The following is a 19,685-nucleotide window of genomic DNA, read 5'->3' as shown; positions in this document are numbered from 1 at the left end:
CCAAAACAACCAGAGTATTTTTAAAATAAATTATTCAGTGTAAAGTGGAGGGAGGTAGTCTATGGGCATGATAACACTCTAATTAGTCAACTCAGATGTATCATCTTCGAATACAAATCAAACAATTAAATAAGGTGGATAAATTCAAAATTAAAACAGCCAAAAATATCGAAGTGAAGGATCAAAATGAACGGTAAACGGAGGTTGCATTGATTCCACTCTTCCTTGCAACATAAAATAAAGTGACTGAATGATATTATAAATATACTGTTTAATGATCTTGTAAATTGCTTATTATGTTTATGATAAATAGGAGGATATCCTCTTCAAGTTAATCAAACAATGTAGTTGAGTTAAAATTAGAACGGAGCTAGCTAATTTTTAATGTAATATTGATTTGACGATACTTCATAAGACAGGTTAAGATTCGTCAATTACTCTAACTTGCACAACTCTGAATGAGAGTGGGCGACAATATTGTTATGCGAGAACGCATGTTTTAATAGTTGTTGACCATTAGTTAAATTAAATGTTATCAAGCTAAACACATGCATTTATTAAATTATATATTATATTCATTAAATTATAAAATATTACAATTCAAAATAACAATTGACAGTTGTCATGATAATAAATTGATTAAAAGAATTTAGCCCCGATTAGATAAGAGTAAAACCACAGTTAATTTAATAATTATACCTTGGGCTAGAATTTACATATCAATGCATCCAGACAAACATAACGTTAAAAATTATTATTTTTGTTAAATACCATTAAAAAATGTAATTCAATTGAACGCAAAATAAAATGTGACATGAAAAACAACGTCAAAAAAACAAATACGCTTGGTGGATTTTGAACCAAGGACTCTTCCGGCAGCAGTTTATTGAAGGTTGATAGCTTCTAATGTTGTAACCCGACAGCGATATCGGAGCCCGCACTAACAATACAAATAAATGAAATCAACTACAGTACTGTAAATAAATAGGATGACTTATGATAGACTCTGCGAATAATTAAATAATAAAAAGTTTAGAAACATTCTATTGATTTTTATTGTGAACGTATTATTATTGAAATGTTGCTGTTATAAATTTTGGGAGAAGGACAGTTACCGGTACTGGTACATATAGTTTATTTATTTCAACTTAATTTATCACATATCGGCGCCATGGACTGTACGAGTTTTCATTGTGAAGTGCGAGTTTGGACTCACAAACAATAATTTTAATCAAATGTATTTCAAAATGTTTCTAATTTTTCTTTTATTAGTGTGTTTTTCTATCTTTGAACCACAATAACTGGATCATGTGACCAATAGTTTCTTAACAAATAACTTAATTGAAAAAATCGTATTGTTTCATTCTAAGAAATGAATTTAATTTTATTCTTTTGCATTAATTTGAAAAATTGTATTGTTCCATTATAAAAATAGATGAAATTTTATTCTTTTGCATTTTCATTCAAGTTTTGTTCTGAGCTTGTTGCTCTCTCTCAATCATATCTCATAGATTTGTAATTGTATTAATAAATAAATGAATACATGGATAAATGAATAAATAAATAGCTGGAAATAGAAAAAAATGGATGGATGAATAATAAACGTATAAATAAATGATTAGATTAAAATAGAAAACAAACGAAAACGTGAACAATCAAATGTGTAAGAAGCAAACTACTGGCTGGGAAGGAAATCGAAAGCAATGAGACTGAAATAAAAGCACTAACTTACCAGACAGATTCGAGGAGGATCCCTTCTTGCCGCGACTGGGCGTGAGCGTGCCGTCGTGAGCGTCCGGCGCATGCGCGTGACCGCTGTCTGCGATGTGGATGGTCTTGGGCCTCGGTCGCGCCGCTCCCTGTCCGCCGCCCGTCCGGTTCCGCATCTTGGGCGCACCGCCACCGCTCATATTCGCCGCACTGCTTCCCATTTTTAACGAGTTCAGGATGTCTTTGTCCACGTTTTTGCCCTGCAAGCAAACAATCTTTTGATAAGCTAAATTCAAATTATACTGGAGAACTAGTAAGTGAATACATAGGAGAAAAATTAAAAAAGTACTTTTTACCAACAACACAATAGACAATAGAGTCTATTTGATTCATGTGTTACTTTTGGATACACTATATGTCCTTAATATGAAGTAATATTTATATAAATGTATCTGCTATTCTATAATATGAAGTTAATGTATATATAAATGTATATGTACTACTATTCTATTATCTACTATTATAATAATATGCTAGTGTTGTTTCCGTTTTATGATTATTGCCATATAGTGCATCCATTGCTTTGTCAGTTAGTCTACTCGATGCTCCATAGATCGTTAAAAATTATTGTTATTTTCCTGTGAATGATTCAATTTATTGCCAAAGAATGTATAATGTAAGTTACTAATACTGTTATTTAGTGTGATGATTGTAATAATATTGTATACCAACTCTACTCATTTGTATAGCTATGCTGTTAAAAAAGAAATATTATTATTATTATTATTACTTTTGGATACACTAATTTTCTAATAGTTTGTTAAACATTTAGCTCAAAATTGTGAAGTGGGAAAACTTCGCCATTTTGTAAGCTTTGGAATGAGTTCACCTACAACGTTGGTTTTGAGTGCTCATTGGATATTTACGCATCTAACTATTCAATAGTTAAATACCTGGTGAATATTTGCAGTTTTCATTACTTTGGTATTCAAATTTTTCTAACAAGTTTATACTTATTTGAAAGCTTATAAAATGGCAACGTTTTTCCATTATTGAGAATATATTGTAACATTGAAAAATCGAGAAAAACCCATTTCAAATTTGGCTTTGAACTCGACGAATGTACTTTTTTCAACTTAAAGCGCCCATAAACAGTTAAGAACGTCAAAGTAACAAATTTTATGCATCTTATTGAAAATTACTTCCTCTTTCCAATCATTAGAATTATTTTTTGTTTGATAATTCTCTAGTTATTGACGTTTTGATGACGGTAAGTAGGTCTATTTCAGAAATATCTATATATCTCGAAAACTAAGGCCGTTATAATAAAATTTTACTGAACATTTTTTGTTGCAAATTTAAAGTAGAATCTATGATCTTTATTTAAATATACGGACCACGTTTTCCGAAAATGAAAATGTAGAGTAGGTTTAGGCATCATACTTAGGAAGGACGATTACTTCAATGCACTGTTATTTGCTGATGATTTGTGGATAGTGCAGGACAACGAAAATGACCTCCAAAGATTAGTCCATATTCTTAATGAAATTTGTAAGGACAACAATTTTAAGTTATCTAATCAAAAAAAAAAAAATAAATAATGGCTTTAAAGGTGAATCCTATAAGATCGAAAGTTGTGATTGACAATAAAGTGCTGGAACAAGTGTCTGAATACACATATCTAGGATGTGACATAAGTTACAAAGAAGAATTGGATACTGAAAAGAAAATAAGGAAGTTCTAAATGATTTGTGGAAATATCAGAAGGACCTTGGGCAAAAAAGCTAGGAAAGACACAATTATGAAATTTTATAAAGTAATGGCAGCTCCAATCCTCCTCTACGAAAGTGAATCATGAGTGACAACAAAACCACTTGAGACTAGAGTGCAGACAGCCGAGATGAGATTTCTTCGCAGAACCAAGGGGTGTGATAGAAGAGATCATATCAGGAATGAGGAGGATATTAGAAGTGAGTTCAATATCTTCAGTCTGAATGAGAGAGTGGCGCAGTATCACCATAAATGGAAGGAGCATGTCAAAAGAATGCCTACTGAGAGGTTTCCTTCATTTTATTTTTTTCATCATCCAGTAGGCAAGAGAGAAGGTTGGTAGACCACGCAAAAGATGGCAATTATATTCATTTCATATTGACCAAAAAATAGGATATTTAAATATAATATTATTGCACATAACAAATCGTAAATAGCAGCTGAATGTGAGTCGGAACAGCCTAATCCTTGATTGTAAGAGGAAGAAGATCTATGATCTTCGGCTGTTACAGCTTTCGTGGGACACCCTATATAACAGATATCATGTATATTACATACCTCTCTTTCAGCTTCTTCGATGGCTTTTTTCAGTTTATACTGGTCAAGAATGGCAGCACGTCGCGCCTTCTCCTCCTCCTTTTTCCTCGCCCGTTCTTCCTCTTTCATCTTCTCATTCTCTTTCCTTCTGGCAGCTTCCGCCTCTTTTCTCGCCTTCGCTTCTTCCTGCGCCTGCCGACGTTGTAACGACAACAACAGGATTCGTTCCTTCTTCCTCTCCATCTCGTCGAGTTGTGACTAGAAACAGACAAAAGACAATCAAAATTATTATTTAGAATCATTTCAATTATTAATTATGAAAATTTCATAGGACTTTAGCATAAAAAGAAACAATAAAAAACTTATGAAGTGATAAACATAACCTATTTTTGGACAATTTCTATCCAAATTTGGGTAAGGAACAGTTTTGGGCTTCAAGCCTGTTGTTCCTTTCTTAATCATTCATTCATTTTTGGAGGGTTAAGTGTAAGAGAGGGCTGGCTGCGCCCTAACTCCGCCCTCCTAGGTAAACATAAAGGTAGCTATTCTATTCTGTTCTATTCATAGTTGAGAATGATATTGAGAATGGTATCTATCAATGTATAAATATAAATTGGTTATATTTGTACAATGGTATCTATATGTATAATGTATAATTGATGAAGGAGTAGTAACACTATTTCAGTTTCCAGAATAAAAACCTATTTGGCGTGGCTGATCAAAAAAGCAAGATATTCCTTTTTAAATCTTGGACAATACTACTAAAGTATTTTAAACTTCATCTAATGGAGATTCCATCAAGAAATTTAAACGACTTCACAAAAAAATCATATAAATAAAAATAAAAAAGAACCCTTTTTTAAAATAATATAATTGTACTCAGATATAATATATGTATATAAACACAATAAAGTCAAATGTCAGATGAATACAATGGACTATAGTTCATTTCAAAAATGTATCAGTTTACAAAATTTGCAATTAAATTGAACAAAACATAGAAATCCTGTTTTTTAAAAAACTGTATGTTAATTTAAGAACTGCATTTTTTATAAATTTCAGATATTACCGGACACGAACGAACGAATGAGCTGAATAATCAAGTAGGACATAAGTTATACTCCGTACAAAATTACTTCAGACTTGGAGGAATTTGAGGCGCAGAGAAATGGAGGGAGATCAGCCAATTACAGAGAAGGATAGAGTCATAGGTGGAAGCGCAGTTGTCAATTTGTCGATTAGAGTCAGTCGAGTCAGTGCTTGCAGAGAGGAAACTTCCTAAGTTTAACATGAGCGCTTGAATACTCACTGGAAATTAGAGAACGCTGGCCGGTACATAACGGCAACATAGCCACCGTTGTATCCCTGCCGCTGTATGCCTTCTCTGCTGCGCATGTCCATCCCAAGTAAGAAGTAATTTTGTACAGAGTATAGATATGTTATACTGGGGTTGTCTACTTACAGGATCGGGATTGAGAAGTTCACTGCCGATGATGAGACCGACACCGGGCGAGCCGTCGCCATCTTGGTCGTTGTCCAGTTGGGAGGTGGTGGGGGGAACTCGCATGGGGGAGGGTGAGGGAGAGGGGGCCTCTTTTAGGCGGCCCGGCGACACTATTTCGTTATTGTTATTATTTGGTATGTTGTTGTGACTCTGTTGCGTCAGCGCGTCTAGCACCTGTGTTAACGCCCGCTCCTGCAATAGCACAGCACACGCATACATTACACTTAAGTTCCCAACTTCGGAAAAAGTGCAGTTTCGAAAATTATTATTGACATAGGTTCTTAACTCCAGAAATAGTACATGATTTCGAAAATTATGATTGAAGGTTTATTTACTGGTGGCTACTAGTAATCTACATTTCAAAATTTGGATCCATGTTTTCAAATTATTATGGTTGAGGGTTATGATGACGGTGACAGAGATGAGTAAATTTCAAATGCAACAGTGAATCCTTGACTAAATTTGAATATACTACTGTAACGGTTCCCCGTAGCTTTAATTGATAGCCAAGGTAATTGACATTTCAAATGGTGATTAACAAATAATATACTAGTATGCCTCATACCTTCAAACACAATCGATTTCAACAGTTTTCAATGTTGTTGAACTTGAAATTCTTTAATTTTTTTAAAAATTGTTAAATCAATTATGATTATATTCACTATTTTTAATTCGGTTCTAATATTTTTAGAAATGTGAAACGAAATGTTGTGTCCTTCAAGTATTGTTAGAATTATAATCCCATTGAAAATCCAAACTAATAACAACTTGATTAATGTCTAATAATCATAAGCGAAGATCTTAGTAGAAATGCTAGAATTAAAATAAACCACTACAATATACCACTGAATATCCACAATACATAACATTACAAATAGAGAAATAGTGATACACAAACACAGTAATACTTCATGTATCATATACATATTATGAGCTTTCATATATCAATAATATTTCGATGCATTCCATACAATAGATTAATATAAAAAGTGAAAAATCTACATTACTATGGAAATCTTAATCATACAAACTTATTCAATAATTATTATGAGCTTCAAGAGCAGCATACATACACTCAAATTTATAACAAACCACAATCACATTATACACAAGACGAATACTTCACGAACACACCCACACGAATACAAATACATTTGAAACACAGATACAAGTATATTTAACTATGGATATATTATCAAATCAAGACAATATTATATTATTATTACAAGCTAGCAGAGAATTATCTGTAAATTAGTTTGTTTGTAAATATTGCTATATAAGTTGCAAATGCTGTGAAACTTTTTGAACGGAGTATAGGTATTTAGTATTAAAACTGTTGAATACATTTACGGTAATTTCAATATTATCTCAGTCATAGATTTAAATTGAGCAGAGCATTGACTGACAAAAGGTCATCGAAAACTTATTACAACTTGTTATGAAGTACATGCGCAATTTACTTATTTGTGCAAAACGTTCAATATATAGCATTAACAGCAAAACAGTGAAAACTGTTCTTTTCAAGTGTTAATTTTTTAATGTCGTGGTTATGGAAAATTTTGCAGACAAAAGCAATTGAGTGAAAAATTTCAAGTTCATTTTGTTACATTAAAACAATTTATATGATTTCAAACTGGCTTATACAAAGTGATATTCAAGAGTAAAATCTCATACATGAACTTCTCAATGATAAACAATGTGCTATAATGTGAACATTATTATTCGCACTGATTAAATTCAGCCAAAATTCTATGAATACTCATGCAAAAGATTGTATGTGGGATAATATTATGCTGAAAGCTTTGCAATAAAAGTGGAAATACAGGTGTTGAACCAACAAAAAGTATCAAAAATGTTCTGGTTATGTAGAACAAAAATCTTTTCCCATCAAATAAAAATGACAAAGTGAAGAATTACATCACCCTCTCGTTCCGTTACATAGAGAATTAATAATTAAACAAATACATTTCAACATGAATTTCTTCAACTAATATTTTTAATAGAGGTGAGATACGTTTGAATCGACAAGACTTGTCGAGAGATTTAATTTGTAAAAAGTATTAAAACATAGTGATTTAGAAACATTAGTAGAATAAGACAAACAAAAAATCCTGAATATCAAGTATTCTCTATCAAGTGTTAATTCACGGTCCACAGTCCTTAATTTCGATGACTATAACTACTTTTGTAACTACATTACAAATAAATAGTGGTTGGCAATTTCTTATTTGTTTTATTCGTTATGATAGAAATATCATTGCATCAGTCAAAATAATTATAACTAAAGCAGCCTGCGCACAGGGACAATAGCAGCATTAACTAAGCTGTCGCGAGAACACGGAATTGAAAATGCCATGTACATTTTTGAGTTGCGGACATTTCAAATGCCATGTACATTTTTGAGTTGCGGACATTTCAAATGCCATGTACATTTTTGAGTTGCGGACATTTCAAATGCCATGTACATTTTTGAGTTGCGGACATTTCAAATGCCATGTACATTTTTGAGTTGCGGACATTTCAAATGCCATGTACATTTTTGAGTTGCGGACATTTCGAATGCCATGTACATTTTTGAGTTGCGGACATTTCAAATGCCATGTACATTTTTGAGTTGCGGACATTTCAAATGCCATGTACATTTTTGAGTTGCGGACATTTCAAATGCCATGTACATTTTTGAGTTGCGGACATTTCAAATGCCATGTACATTTTTGAGTTGCGGACATTTCAAATGCCATGTACATTTTTGAGTTGCGGACATTTGAAATGCCGCGTTTTCGTAGCAGCTTGTAATCGCTACTGATGTCCCCATGTGCAGCGTGCTTAAATTGACTGAAAGTTGGTTAACACAATCAAAGGCTTATTGTTAGACAGGACATTTCAAAGGCCAAGGCCCCCATACACGGTCAAACACGGTCAATGTTATTAGAACATCAGGCCCCAAAACTAAAATAAACATAGGTAATATGATGTAAAATGTGTGTTACTTCTATTTGTGGTGCCTTATATTATAAGTAGGTAATAATTTGCGTTGTTAAGTGGTAGAGTGGACATTAATGTCCGAACTTCGTCACGTCAACAAATGAAAGATTCATTCCCATTCTATTCTATTCCAACTTGTTTGATCGTGGATGAGGGGTCTAAAAACATGTCCTTGTAATTCAATAGAAATGATCAATTTGTTTACTTATGAATCGATAACAAAGGAAACTAGTAAACAACCTCTGATTTTCCTGATTTCAATGGATATTCAATTAGGATAAACGTAGATAAACCTACCTACGAATTTGAAACTTGGAGCTTGCCAGTTAAAAACCGAAAACCCCATAGATAGTTACGTACCTTCTTAGGCGAGGCCCGTTTGACGCGAAGGGGCGGCTTAGGCCGTTTGGGAGGCGTGTCATCGTCAAACGAAATGTAGAACCCCTTGTCGGTGGGGGCGGTCGCTGCGGGCGGGGGCGCTCCGTGCGGCGACTTGGGGGTGGGACGCGGCTGCTGCTGCTGTTGCTGCGTAAAGGAGGTGCGTGAGATGGGCGTGTGTGTGCGTGTGGGAGAGGGAATGCGATACGTTCGGCTGCCCGACGTGATATGGATCCTGTTCAGTCCGGCATTCAGTTCGTCTTCATCAGCACCTGAAACACCACATTATTTTATGCATCATGTCATTTCAACTGAGAATGCATCCTTTCTACATGAGCCATACATTATACTTAAAGGGAAAGATGATGAGAGATATATGGATCCCCGTTTTTAATAGTTAAATTATGTTTTGTTGTATTAAGAGAAGTTAAATCAGTTTGAGAGGATCTACATTTTTAATAGTTAAAATTCTCAATTGTTATATATCACTAGAGTAACAGCAGTTCCAGAGATTCTACAGTTTTATGTGGGTTCCCAAACACCGAGAAGTGATTCCGTTTATCAATTAGTCCTTAAAACATTACAAATACACTTTGAAAATGAAACCAAGTAACTAAACAAAACGTAGAACATCAGGTACTACTTCCCCGAAAGAGCAAGCTCAGGCTTCGGGGATTATAAAGCTCGTAAATGTCTGAATTTTTCAAAGCAAATTGTAAAATCTCACTACTGTATTTCAAGCTTTAGAAAAGCACACAGAGGAAAAATTGCCTTGTCCTATTTTTCAACGAGTCAGAAGAGTATGAAACAGATATTTTGATACAAATAGGAAAATATAATTTCTGATACAATTCTTCAAAATTTGTAGGTCTGGACGATCTTTAAAGCTTTAAATCTTCAAACTTTCCAGAGTTTAATATGATCTTTTGTAGTTTGTAAATTGAGATACCTGAAGTGACAGGTACAGTGAGAATATTATTTCCATGAGTTCTAATGGAACTCTTCAAACTCGCTCGGCCTTGCAGAGTGGAAATAGTCTCATTAAAACTTATGTGAATAATATTACTACTGTACCGGTCACTTTCATTCACACTGATATAATTGGAGATTTATACTCACTAATGAACAAGATGGCCAAATTTCATTTAGTTATTTTCAAACTTACCAATGAACGAGATGCTCTGCGGCTCCATATCATCGACAGGCGGGGTGGGGAGGGGCGCATGCGTGACAGCCGGGGGGGCGGCACGCCGTGGCGGAGGGGTGGGGGCCAGCGAGGGGGGACTCGTCTTGTAGCCGCCGTCACCGCCTCCCCCTCCCCCTGCCCCGTTGTGGTGCAGCATGAATCCGCCCCCCGTGTGGGGTGAACTGCTCAGTGATGCGGGCTGCTGCGGCTGACTGCTGTTGTGATGGTTCGAATGGCTGCAACAAGTCATTCAATCATTTATTAAGAAATTTATGAAACTAACCATTGTATGTAATTGTAAACTGTCTAATATTTTCTGTAATTGATGTAGTAGTTTTAGTTTTTTTGGGAAATAAACATTTATTCATTTAATTGTATCAATAGCAATTTATTTATTAAAATTATCATGGAATGTAAAGCTCTTAAGGTGCAATTCCTTAGCGGCGTCTAGAGATGCATGGTTAGAGCCACCGCGGCTAGAGCACATAACCTAAAAATTCATTAGATTCGACAATTAATTAGATGAATGGCTTTTGACATTGTCTTACATTCCCGGCATATCCACACTCTCAAGAATTGGCGCATACCCACTAAACTGCCTAGTGTTCATCCTAAGAATGTATAAACATTCACATTTCAATGACGTATCTTTACACATTACTATCTTACTTTAAATCCATTTTCAAGTAGAAATATTTAGTCTACGTTTAAAAACGTATTTTGATTTTTAATTTCTTATGAAAACTTCCAAGTACAACTGCTAATTCCCTTCAAATTTTGTCCAATAATAATATAATGTTTAACTAGCATATGAATACCAGAAGCACTATAACAAATTCTTTTAAACTCTATTGAAAGGTATTTTGATTTTTAATTATCATGCATCAACTTTCAAATAAAACTGCTTAAATCCCCTTCAAATTATATCCAATAAATTATGTTCAACTAGAATTCGAACACCAGAAGCAATATGACTTTCAAATTCTTTCAAACTTCATCGAATTGATAGACAGCAAAATCATGTTGACTGACCTGTTGGCCCAAGTGGGCGCCGGCGCGGGCATATGCGCGTCGTGCTGAGGGGGCATCGGAGGCGGTTGACCCCAGGTGCGACGCTGCGGCGTGGGCGGGTCGTGTAGGTAGAACTCGCCGGCCGAGTCGCCGTGCATCAGCTGGTTCATTTGATGGTGCTGATGCGACTGCGGCTGATACACGTCGGCCGCCCCACCGCCACCGTAGTTGTTAACAGCCGGCTGGTGTTGGTTAAGAATGAAGCCGCCACCACCCTGACTATTGGGGTAGTTGCGGTGGTTGTTCATTGTCGCAAAACTGTTCATCGGTTGCTGGTTCATCAAACTGTGTACCTAGATTAATAGATAAAAATTTAATTATAGGCCTACTTTCATTTTTGTAATTTATTCATAATTTTAATAATTGAAACTAACAAATTTATTCAATTTTTGATACAAATTTACACGAGAAAGAAGCCCAATCAAATCATTTTTCTGTGAAATAATTTGTTGATACTTTCAAAATCAGAATGAAACAAACTAAATTCAATCTATTTGTGTTTCATATGGTGTCGTCCGATTAGCGATTTCCGATGAGCGATTCGGGAAAAAATAGTCCACTGAGCAATCCATTGTTCAGAATAACAATAAGGATAGGCAGACGCTAAAAATGAGAGGACTTGGGTGTCATTAATCATCAGGGGCTGTGACAGAGGAAGGCTAAATGGGTAGTGTCGTGTGTATACTCGCAATACGATATATTGATGATAATGATTGAATCAGAACTTCAGAACCCTTCACCTTCCATAAAAACGAATCATTTGTTAAATAATATTTTATCCAATGAACAATGTTATTTACAAACTGTTCTCAAAAGTATGTGCAACTGACTAATATTTTACTGGTGATTTAAAAAAAATCGATTTGGGTACTGTTACTGGTGATAGTAAAAAACTCCTTAAGGTATAAATTTTTGAAAAAGCTATTCCATTTTCAAAAAAATGACTCAGTAACTAAATTCTAGTTATTCAATGACAATTGAATAACTTTATCAAAAATTCCTTAATCAATTCAATTCATTAATCAAAAATTAATTTCATTAATTCAATTCCTTAATCAATTCAAATCAATTAAATTCCTTTAATCAACGAAGAATCAGTGAAGAATGTATCCTCAGGATTTTATGAGTTAGCGAATTTGATTTGCGATTTGTTTCAGAAATGGGTAGGTACTGATTCAGCCATCATCATCAATATAATATCGTATAGCGAGTTTACATATACGTTTGTGGCCTTCTTCTGTCACTGTCCCTGATGATTAATGACACCTCCCATTCATAGCGTCTGCCTATTCTTATTGTTATTCTGAACAATGGATTGCTCAGCGGACTGCTAACCCCCAAAATCGCTCATCGGACGTAACCGTTTCAAATGGACCCTTGAGGAGTTACGTGTCACCTGCTAATTTATTTATGTACAGAATCAAGTTCTGTTATGTCATTAAAAATTCAACTCTTCAAGATAAAAATGTGTTTACATACACCAAAACAGGACATTGACAGAGTCAGAAATCTTTAGCAGACATGAACAGTATTGAGATATGTCAGGTACGTCAGTTAATTTTAGATAAGTCATTTAAACACTGTGACTGTATTCATTGTGAGACGACGTGGTGCATAACCTAACCTTGGAGCTTCGTCATAATTACAACGTTTGTTTGCTTTTATATGATAGAAAGTAGCATTGAAATCGATAAAATAATGTTATGATTGATTGATTTATTATTGGTTCATACAATAAGTGCATCATCAAAATGATAGGGAGAGAAAAAATTAGGTAACCTTGTGCTGTTCCTCTCCCAAATTTAAAAAAGGTTACACATAGTCTGAAATAGGTGAAGTCTTGTAGATGTTCACTTTCCAAAATTTTCAGTCCTTTATTATTTTCACAAAGTAGATTTTTAATTTAGATACTTCATAACCAAACATAGAAGAAATATTTCACATTATTACCACTATAAATATTCATATATTAATGAAATAATTTTGCTGGACCAGAGAACAAACTTAATATTCTAAAAATATAATTCAATATGAAATATGACACTAAAAATACGTATGATGATCGAACTTCCTCAGAGAAGGCTATGTTCTATCATGTTAGTTATTTGCACACATGAGGTATTTCAAGTACTTTTTTTTAAATCAGTGGAGATTTTACATGTTCTTATTGGTTGCTGCACATGAGATTATCATTTGCAGCAATGTGAATGGTTAATCCAAATCCCAAGTAATCACTTTTGAATACGGATTTTTTTGTGAAGTCCACATTGTCCACTTCTTATTTGACTAAACCAACTAGAAATTGTTGTAGAGTTCAAGACATTTACTATTATGCCAGCGCCACACTCTCGTCAAGCGGCTCGCTATATAAAGGTGCATTTTCGTTTCTGCGTAAACTTCCGATGTCGACGACGACAAGCAATGTTGACATTCATATTGTCCAAATTTCAAGTGTGCTAAACAAGCTGATCAAATAACTTTTTTGTTAATTATTCAAGAATCAAAATATTTCGAATAATTTCAACATATTGCCATTTAGAAGTATAAACTCAACCTCCCCCATTAGAACATAATTGAACCATAATATTTTAGGTTATTTAGACAAATTGAAATCTACCCAATCTGAGATCCTCATCCTGTCATAGTCGGAATTTACGCACAAACGAAAACCCAGTTTAAGGGCGGTGTGAAGACGATAAGTAGCATAGCCACCTCTAATACAAGGCCGCGACCTACGATATTGCAACGTCGCAGTTTAGGCCTAGAATCTAATACATGATTGGTGAAAAAGATCAGCTGGTATTTTTTCGATATTTTTCACCAATCATGTATTAGATTCTAGGCCTACACTGCGACGTTGCAATATCGTAGGCCGCGGCCTTGTATTAGAGGTGGCTATGGAAGTAGCCATCCACACTCTCGCGCTCGTCGACACTTTTAGGCACTTGGCAGGAGTGTGGACAATACAATTACCTGTTGGTGATTGATGAAGTTGTTCTGCTGGTTGTGCATCTGCTGTTGCTGCTGCATATAGTCGTTGTGGTAGTTGTTGGGCTGCTGGTTCATGAGGCTGTGCCACTGCTGGTTGGGTGCGGCGTGGTTGTTGTAGAGCAGACTGTGCATCTGTTGCTGCGGCGACTGCGGCTGCGGCTGCGGTGCGCCGCGACTCGCGTAGCTGTTCTGGTGGTGCAGCGTGGCAAAGCTGGCCATTGGCGGCTGCTGCTGCTGTAATGGCGGCTGGTGGAATGGCGGCTGTGGTTGGGGCGACGGCTGCTGGGGTGGTTGGTGTTGGTGTTGAGACATCTCCGACTGCTGGCTGGACAGCCTCTGCAGGTCCTGTTGGATCTCTTGTAGACTAGAGTTATACCTGTAATCACAGCGAAACATTTTAACGATCCTTTCACAACCCTGCATTAGTTACAATATTAAGAAAAACAGCTACATTGACACACTTCTTTTGGAGTGAACCGTGGTCTAGAGGATAGAATGCTCGCGTAGCAGTCCAGAGATCCCGGGATCAAACTCACTTATGATTCAAAGTTCTCAAGTAACTAGGGCACTCCCGTGTTATCGGATGCCCACATTAAATTGTCGGTTTTGGCTGTATGGGCAGTTGTAAGGCCCACTGACGGCTTAAATTATTTATATATTCAGGCGAGGTGGGACCTTCCCGCAAGGGACAGGTTTAATAGATAATTTATCAACCCAGCTGACGGCCACGGTATATTTTGAGGATAAACATTTTGAAGAATGTGTAAAAATGGATAAGATTAAAATGATTTTCAAGCCCATCTCCTAGAGATGAATGAATAAGAATAAGAAAATGAATGAAATAGATAAGATTGAAATTATTTCAAAGTTTATCTCCTAGGAAATCTGCCAATTTGCTGAAATTTATCAATTCTGAAAAGAGGTTGATTGATGATTGTATTTATGAAATTTTTCAACTTTTTAGAAGTATATTTTTCTTATCCGCCATTTCAAATGCGTATACCACTGAACCAAATACTTCACACCACTTTATAGTTACTAAAATCATTTAATAAGTCTTCTGTACTTTTTAAAATCCTTTCAACCCTCAAAATGAATTCTCCACTTAACCACTTGGATAAATTCTATAAAAGCTGAAATCTCAAATTATCTAAGAAATCTCTATTGTACATTGCATGAGAAATAGTATTCTAAAATAATACCTTAAAGTACAATTTAAAATGTGATATGATACACTTACTGAGCTATTGATTGTTGACATGTTTCTAAATCCATACTATCAATGTCAGGGGTTTTTCTATCGATCTACCAAGGCTAAATGAAATTATAATATAACAGCATAGGACAAAGCTTATAGGGCAAAGAAAGCATTGCGTTGAGAGCATATTCATTTTGGAGGAATCCCAGTATAATGATAATAGTAAAAAAATGTGTTAAAAAATTGATAACAAATTGCTTTGAATGTTTTCATGAATCAATATAATTAACAATGCAAATCTTTCCTGGTGTATTGGTTCTTTACAAATTTTTCAGATAAATAAATAAATAAAGGTTTGCAGATATTATTATTCCAATTACCTTTTGAAAACTCTCTTGACATTGAGGACGTGTGTGAGCATTTATGGAAATGAAAATCACACTATCTATCTGAGTTTTATCTACTCACGTTGGGAGGGTAACCACTTGAACCAACGTCTCTGAATAAGATTCATGAGTTGAAAAATCGCTTCCCGGTGGTTTGGAATCCACATAAAATTGTAGCTCTACTCATCTGTCGTCATAGTCCTCCTCATTAACCACGCAGAAGCATAGAGCTCATGTGAGCATCAACCTCACGAGAACTCAAGTTACAATAAGAGTTGTAACTGACTTATAAATTAATATTTAATTTGAAACTTCGTAGAAAGATTTTTTGTTAATGAATGTACATAAATAAATTAATGTATAAAATGGGAGAAAATATCCTCAATGAGACCTTTCATTATTTGATTCCAACTAGAAGGTTTTATAACATTGGATTATAAGTGAGTAAATGATTGTTTGAGCTATTTCTAAAATGATCATCATGATATTAGATTATATTTTATAAAATTCAGAGCAAAATCCAAGTGACTAAAGTGGAAAGTGGTTTCTATAATACAAACATATTTTAGCTGTGAAAGCTGTAAAAAACTGAACGTAAAAGCATCCATCACTTTACAGAGTTTCTGATATAAATCAAATGAAGTCATGTTTTTACAATGTGCTCAAAAATATAAGCCCAACACAAAATTGGTAAAGCATTTGCATCCGGTCTTATAAAAGTCAATCAAGGGTTTTGTGCTTCTTCAACAGTAAGTCAAAAGTGACGGTAGATCAATTTGACAACCTTTTTTACAACTGTCCGGTAGCGTATTAATTTTAATGGTGAAATTTTTACAGGTGTTGTATAATCATAGTGCTTCTTACCGTTACTTGCATCTCACCCAGTGTTCTACCTGACTTGAGGCGATTAGTGCTTAGTCTTCAGTAGAGTTGCTGATAATATTCATCCAGAATAAAACAGAATTAACGCCACAATAATCAAACCTCACATAAACCTTCAAGTTCAAGATTGATAGATAATAGATAGCTAAAAGCTTATTCCAATATCATCAAGGATCTTAATGGATTTCATTTATTATATTCTGTGTGAAACCGGATTCGACTGAGAGTGTAACCGGCTAAAGTCACACAATTTCACAGATTGATAAGCAACCTGGATCAAGAGACTCTGGAAACTAATCATGAATTAGAAGACGTTGACTTGTGAAACTATAAATCAACTTCAATCTACATATCTACGTAGATTATAATACCAACATATTTTAGCTGTGAAAGTTGTAAAAAACTGCTGAACATGAGGTTTAGGCATCAATTATTTCAATTATTGTTTGTTGAAAATTAAACGAAATCATGTTACAATATTGGTAAAGGACCAAAATCATATCAAAGTCTCACTTCGGACAAAATTGGAGTTAGGTCTGATTGGTTAACACAATTGAAAATGAAATGAAAAAAAAATCGTTATTACGCAGAGTCCTGCAATTAGCAGGAGTTGAAATAATTTTATTGAGTGAAGTACTTTCGAACTTTAAATAAATGTTTAGCAGTCAATGTACCAAATAAATTAGAATTATTCATAAATTACTCTGATTACTTTGATTCAAAAAAGTTTGAGTGCAATATCGGTAATCAATTCATTCTATTGTCTATTAACTGTTACTGAAATTGGTTGAATGTTGTTGACAGTGCACTATATCTTAACATAAACATGTTGCACTTGCTTTCTTTGCACCCTCAGCCTTCGAGTGTTGTTCTAGATAAGTGAATAGGAAATAAAGAGAAAAGAAAAAGTTAAAGAGAGAAACCTGAAGTGAGATGGGCCTCTGCAGGGTTTCTGCAGGAGGATGCAGGTTTTCTGCACCAAGATCGCCATTAATCGCCTGCAAAGCTTCAGGCTCGGCTGGCTTTGTATTAGCCTTCTGTCCTGTCTGGTTTTGACCCTGTTACAGTATAGTATTAATAAACATGCATCATCAACATCATCAATTAACAATAATTAACTTCCACCATGAAATAATAAAATTATATAATAGAAAAGAGTATGAAATTTAGTTATCCATCATCCAATTACACCATTCTTCTACAACCTGCTAGTACTATAGAAGAGAAGACTATGAATGCGTTGTCTATCATTCAAACAGGAAATCATTCTTCCACAATTTGCTAATGTTTCCAAAATTGAAGAAGAAAATAACATACTTTTATCTCATTCATTATAGGCTACACTTCTCCATGATTGGTACTATAAGTAAAACGCCCAAAAGTGTCTTATTCAAAAGTATGGTATTCATTGAGGTGGATTTGAATTTAATAGCTGTTAAAATAAAATTCACAATTATAAATTTAGATTATTTTGCCATCCTTTGTAGAAGGCATTATATTATGGATCACTTACATAATTTACATTGATCTCTGAAGATACATTGATTCAGATAACAGATATTGATTTGTATCTAGCCTTTTTCATAATTTACATCATTGTATTTGATAGAGCTTATGGATAACGTAATTGAATAACGTAAAACTTAAATTATGGCTTTATTTCTAACCATCGTAGGCATTAATAGTAGTTTAATATGCTAATTGAAAATCAAATTGCATAATTCATCCCTCATGACTTGTTTCATAAAAATTCAGAATATTGTATAATACAGGACCTATGAGCCTAAAAATCGGAGTTAACTATTTCTCTTCCTGCATTAGACAACTTCTAAATTTCATGAACCAGTGCTTTGCCTAGCATTACACACAGCGAAATGATCAACAAAAATATTCCTGTCATAAAGAATATAACAAGACAAAATTGAGTCTTGATTTATAAGAATCTAATAGTATGAAATATGAGAAGTGACGGTCTTCATATTAAACTAATAATACTTTTTCAATTCTGCAAATCATCTTCTTGATATGCAAGTAAATGTGACTAGTTGTATGATTGAGAAAGTTTGACTGAAATATTTTAAAATATTATGAGATCATCAACTCATAGCAAATTTTTCATGATCGAAGGAAAACATAATTTAGAATAAATTGTATTTCATACACGATTAAACTGAGATAAATATCATCTTACTTATCCTTACCATACCTCATCCATTAACAGAAGATAAAAATGAGAAGCAAAACACATCTTTAATACAACATTATCAATATCATAATCAATTTTCAAACTTAGAAACCATACCATACGATGTGCTTGAAACCAAACTGAATATTTGCAAAGCAAATTAGCAATTTGTAGATAAAACCACAATCAACCCAGAAATATGTCGAGTAAAACGTATTAGCTACCACCAGTATATCTGTAAGCTACATGCTAATTATGCAGGACTTGGAAAAACAATATAATATCAATCTGACTGCATTCATAAAAAAATATATGAATCAAAATTTCATTGTAGAACGATCCTATTACTTTACTATAAAAGTATGTGTGATTAATCAGATTACTATTTTTAGAACTATTCAAAAGTTGAACATTGTTGAACAAGGTATTGAGAAATTTGTTTAAATAGCATTAAAACAATTAAGATTGAATCTGTTAAGCATCGTGAATAATGTCACTGAACATCAAATATTGAGAAAAAAAGTATAAACGTTTTAGAATCCACCACATTCAGTTCACTAGTTCAGTGAACCACATTCAGAATACACTAGTTTCAAATTACTTACATCCTAGAACACATAAAGCAAAAACATCTATTAAATCGGATCATTAAACAAGAACTTTAATTGGCCTAAACTAGATACAGTCAACATACTTCATTCAAAAAAGAAATATTATGATCATGGAGAAATAAAAATCATTATTGTTGGATGACGTTATTGAAAATACCCTAATAAAGTGATGGGAGAAGATTTATGCTCAAAAAATTACCAGAACAATGGTTTCAAATAAATAGAAGTGATTTGGAGAAAGTAAATTAGTAGGTGATGAAACAGAGTTACAACAACCAGGCTAATATTAAT

General features: G+C 34.2%; 1 protein-coding gene across 1 annotated transcript in view; it reads right to left on the bottom strand.

Annotated features, from left to right (window-relative positions):
• LOC111059557 (patronin) overlaps positions 1-19,685 on the bottom strand; it is a 130,996-nt gene that overhangs the window by 16,446 nt on the left and 94,865 nt on the right. Inside the window, exons 13-22 of the mRNA XM_039422947.1 lie at positions 17,425-17,656; positions 16,581-16,609; positions 15,373-15,437; positions 14,115-14,508; positions 11,103-11,434; positions 10,050-10,306; positions 8,867-9,156; positions 5,480-5,713; positions 4,039-4,275; positions 1,733-1,970 (exon numbers count right to left, since the gene is read on the bottom strand). Coding sequence (XP_039278881.1) covers positions 1,733-1,970; positions 4,039-4,275; positions 5,480-5,713; positions 8,867-9,156; positions 10,050-10,306; positions 11,103-11,434; positions 14,115-14,508; positions 15,373-15,437; positions 16,581-16,609; positions 17,425-17,656 — 2,308 coding nt within the window. The remainder of the gene's footprint in view (positions 1-1,732; positions 1,971-4,038; positions 4,276-5,479; positions 5,714-8,866; positions 9,157-10,049; positions 10,307-11,102; positions 11,435-14,114; positions 14,509-15,372; positions 15,438-16,580; positions 16,610-17,424; positions 17,657-19,685) is intronic.

The sequence above is a fragment of the Nilaparvata lugens genome, chromosome 3 (genome assembly GCF_014356525.2).
Source record: "Nilaparvata lugens isolate BPH chromosome 3, ASM1435652v1, whole genome shotgun sequence".
In the NCBI taxonomy this organism is placed as follows: Eukaryota; Metazoa; Arthropoda; class Insecta; order Hemiptera; family Delphacidae; genus Nilaparvata; species Nilaparvata lugens.
Note: the sequence above shows the minus strand (reverse complement) of the source record. Positions and strands in the feature narration are given on the sequence as shown.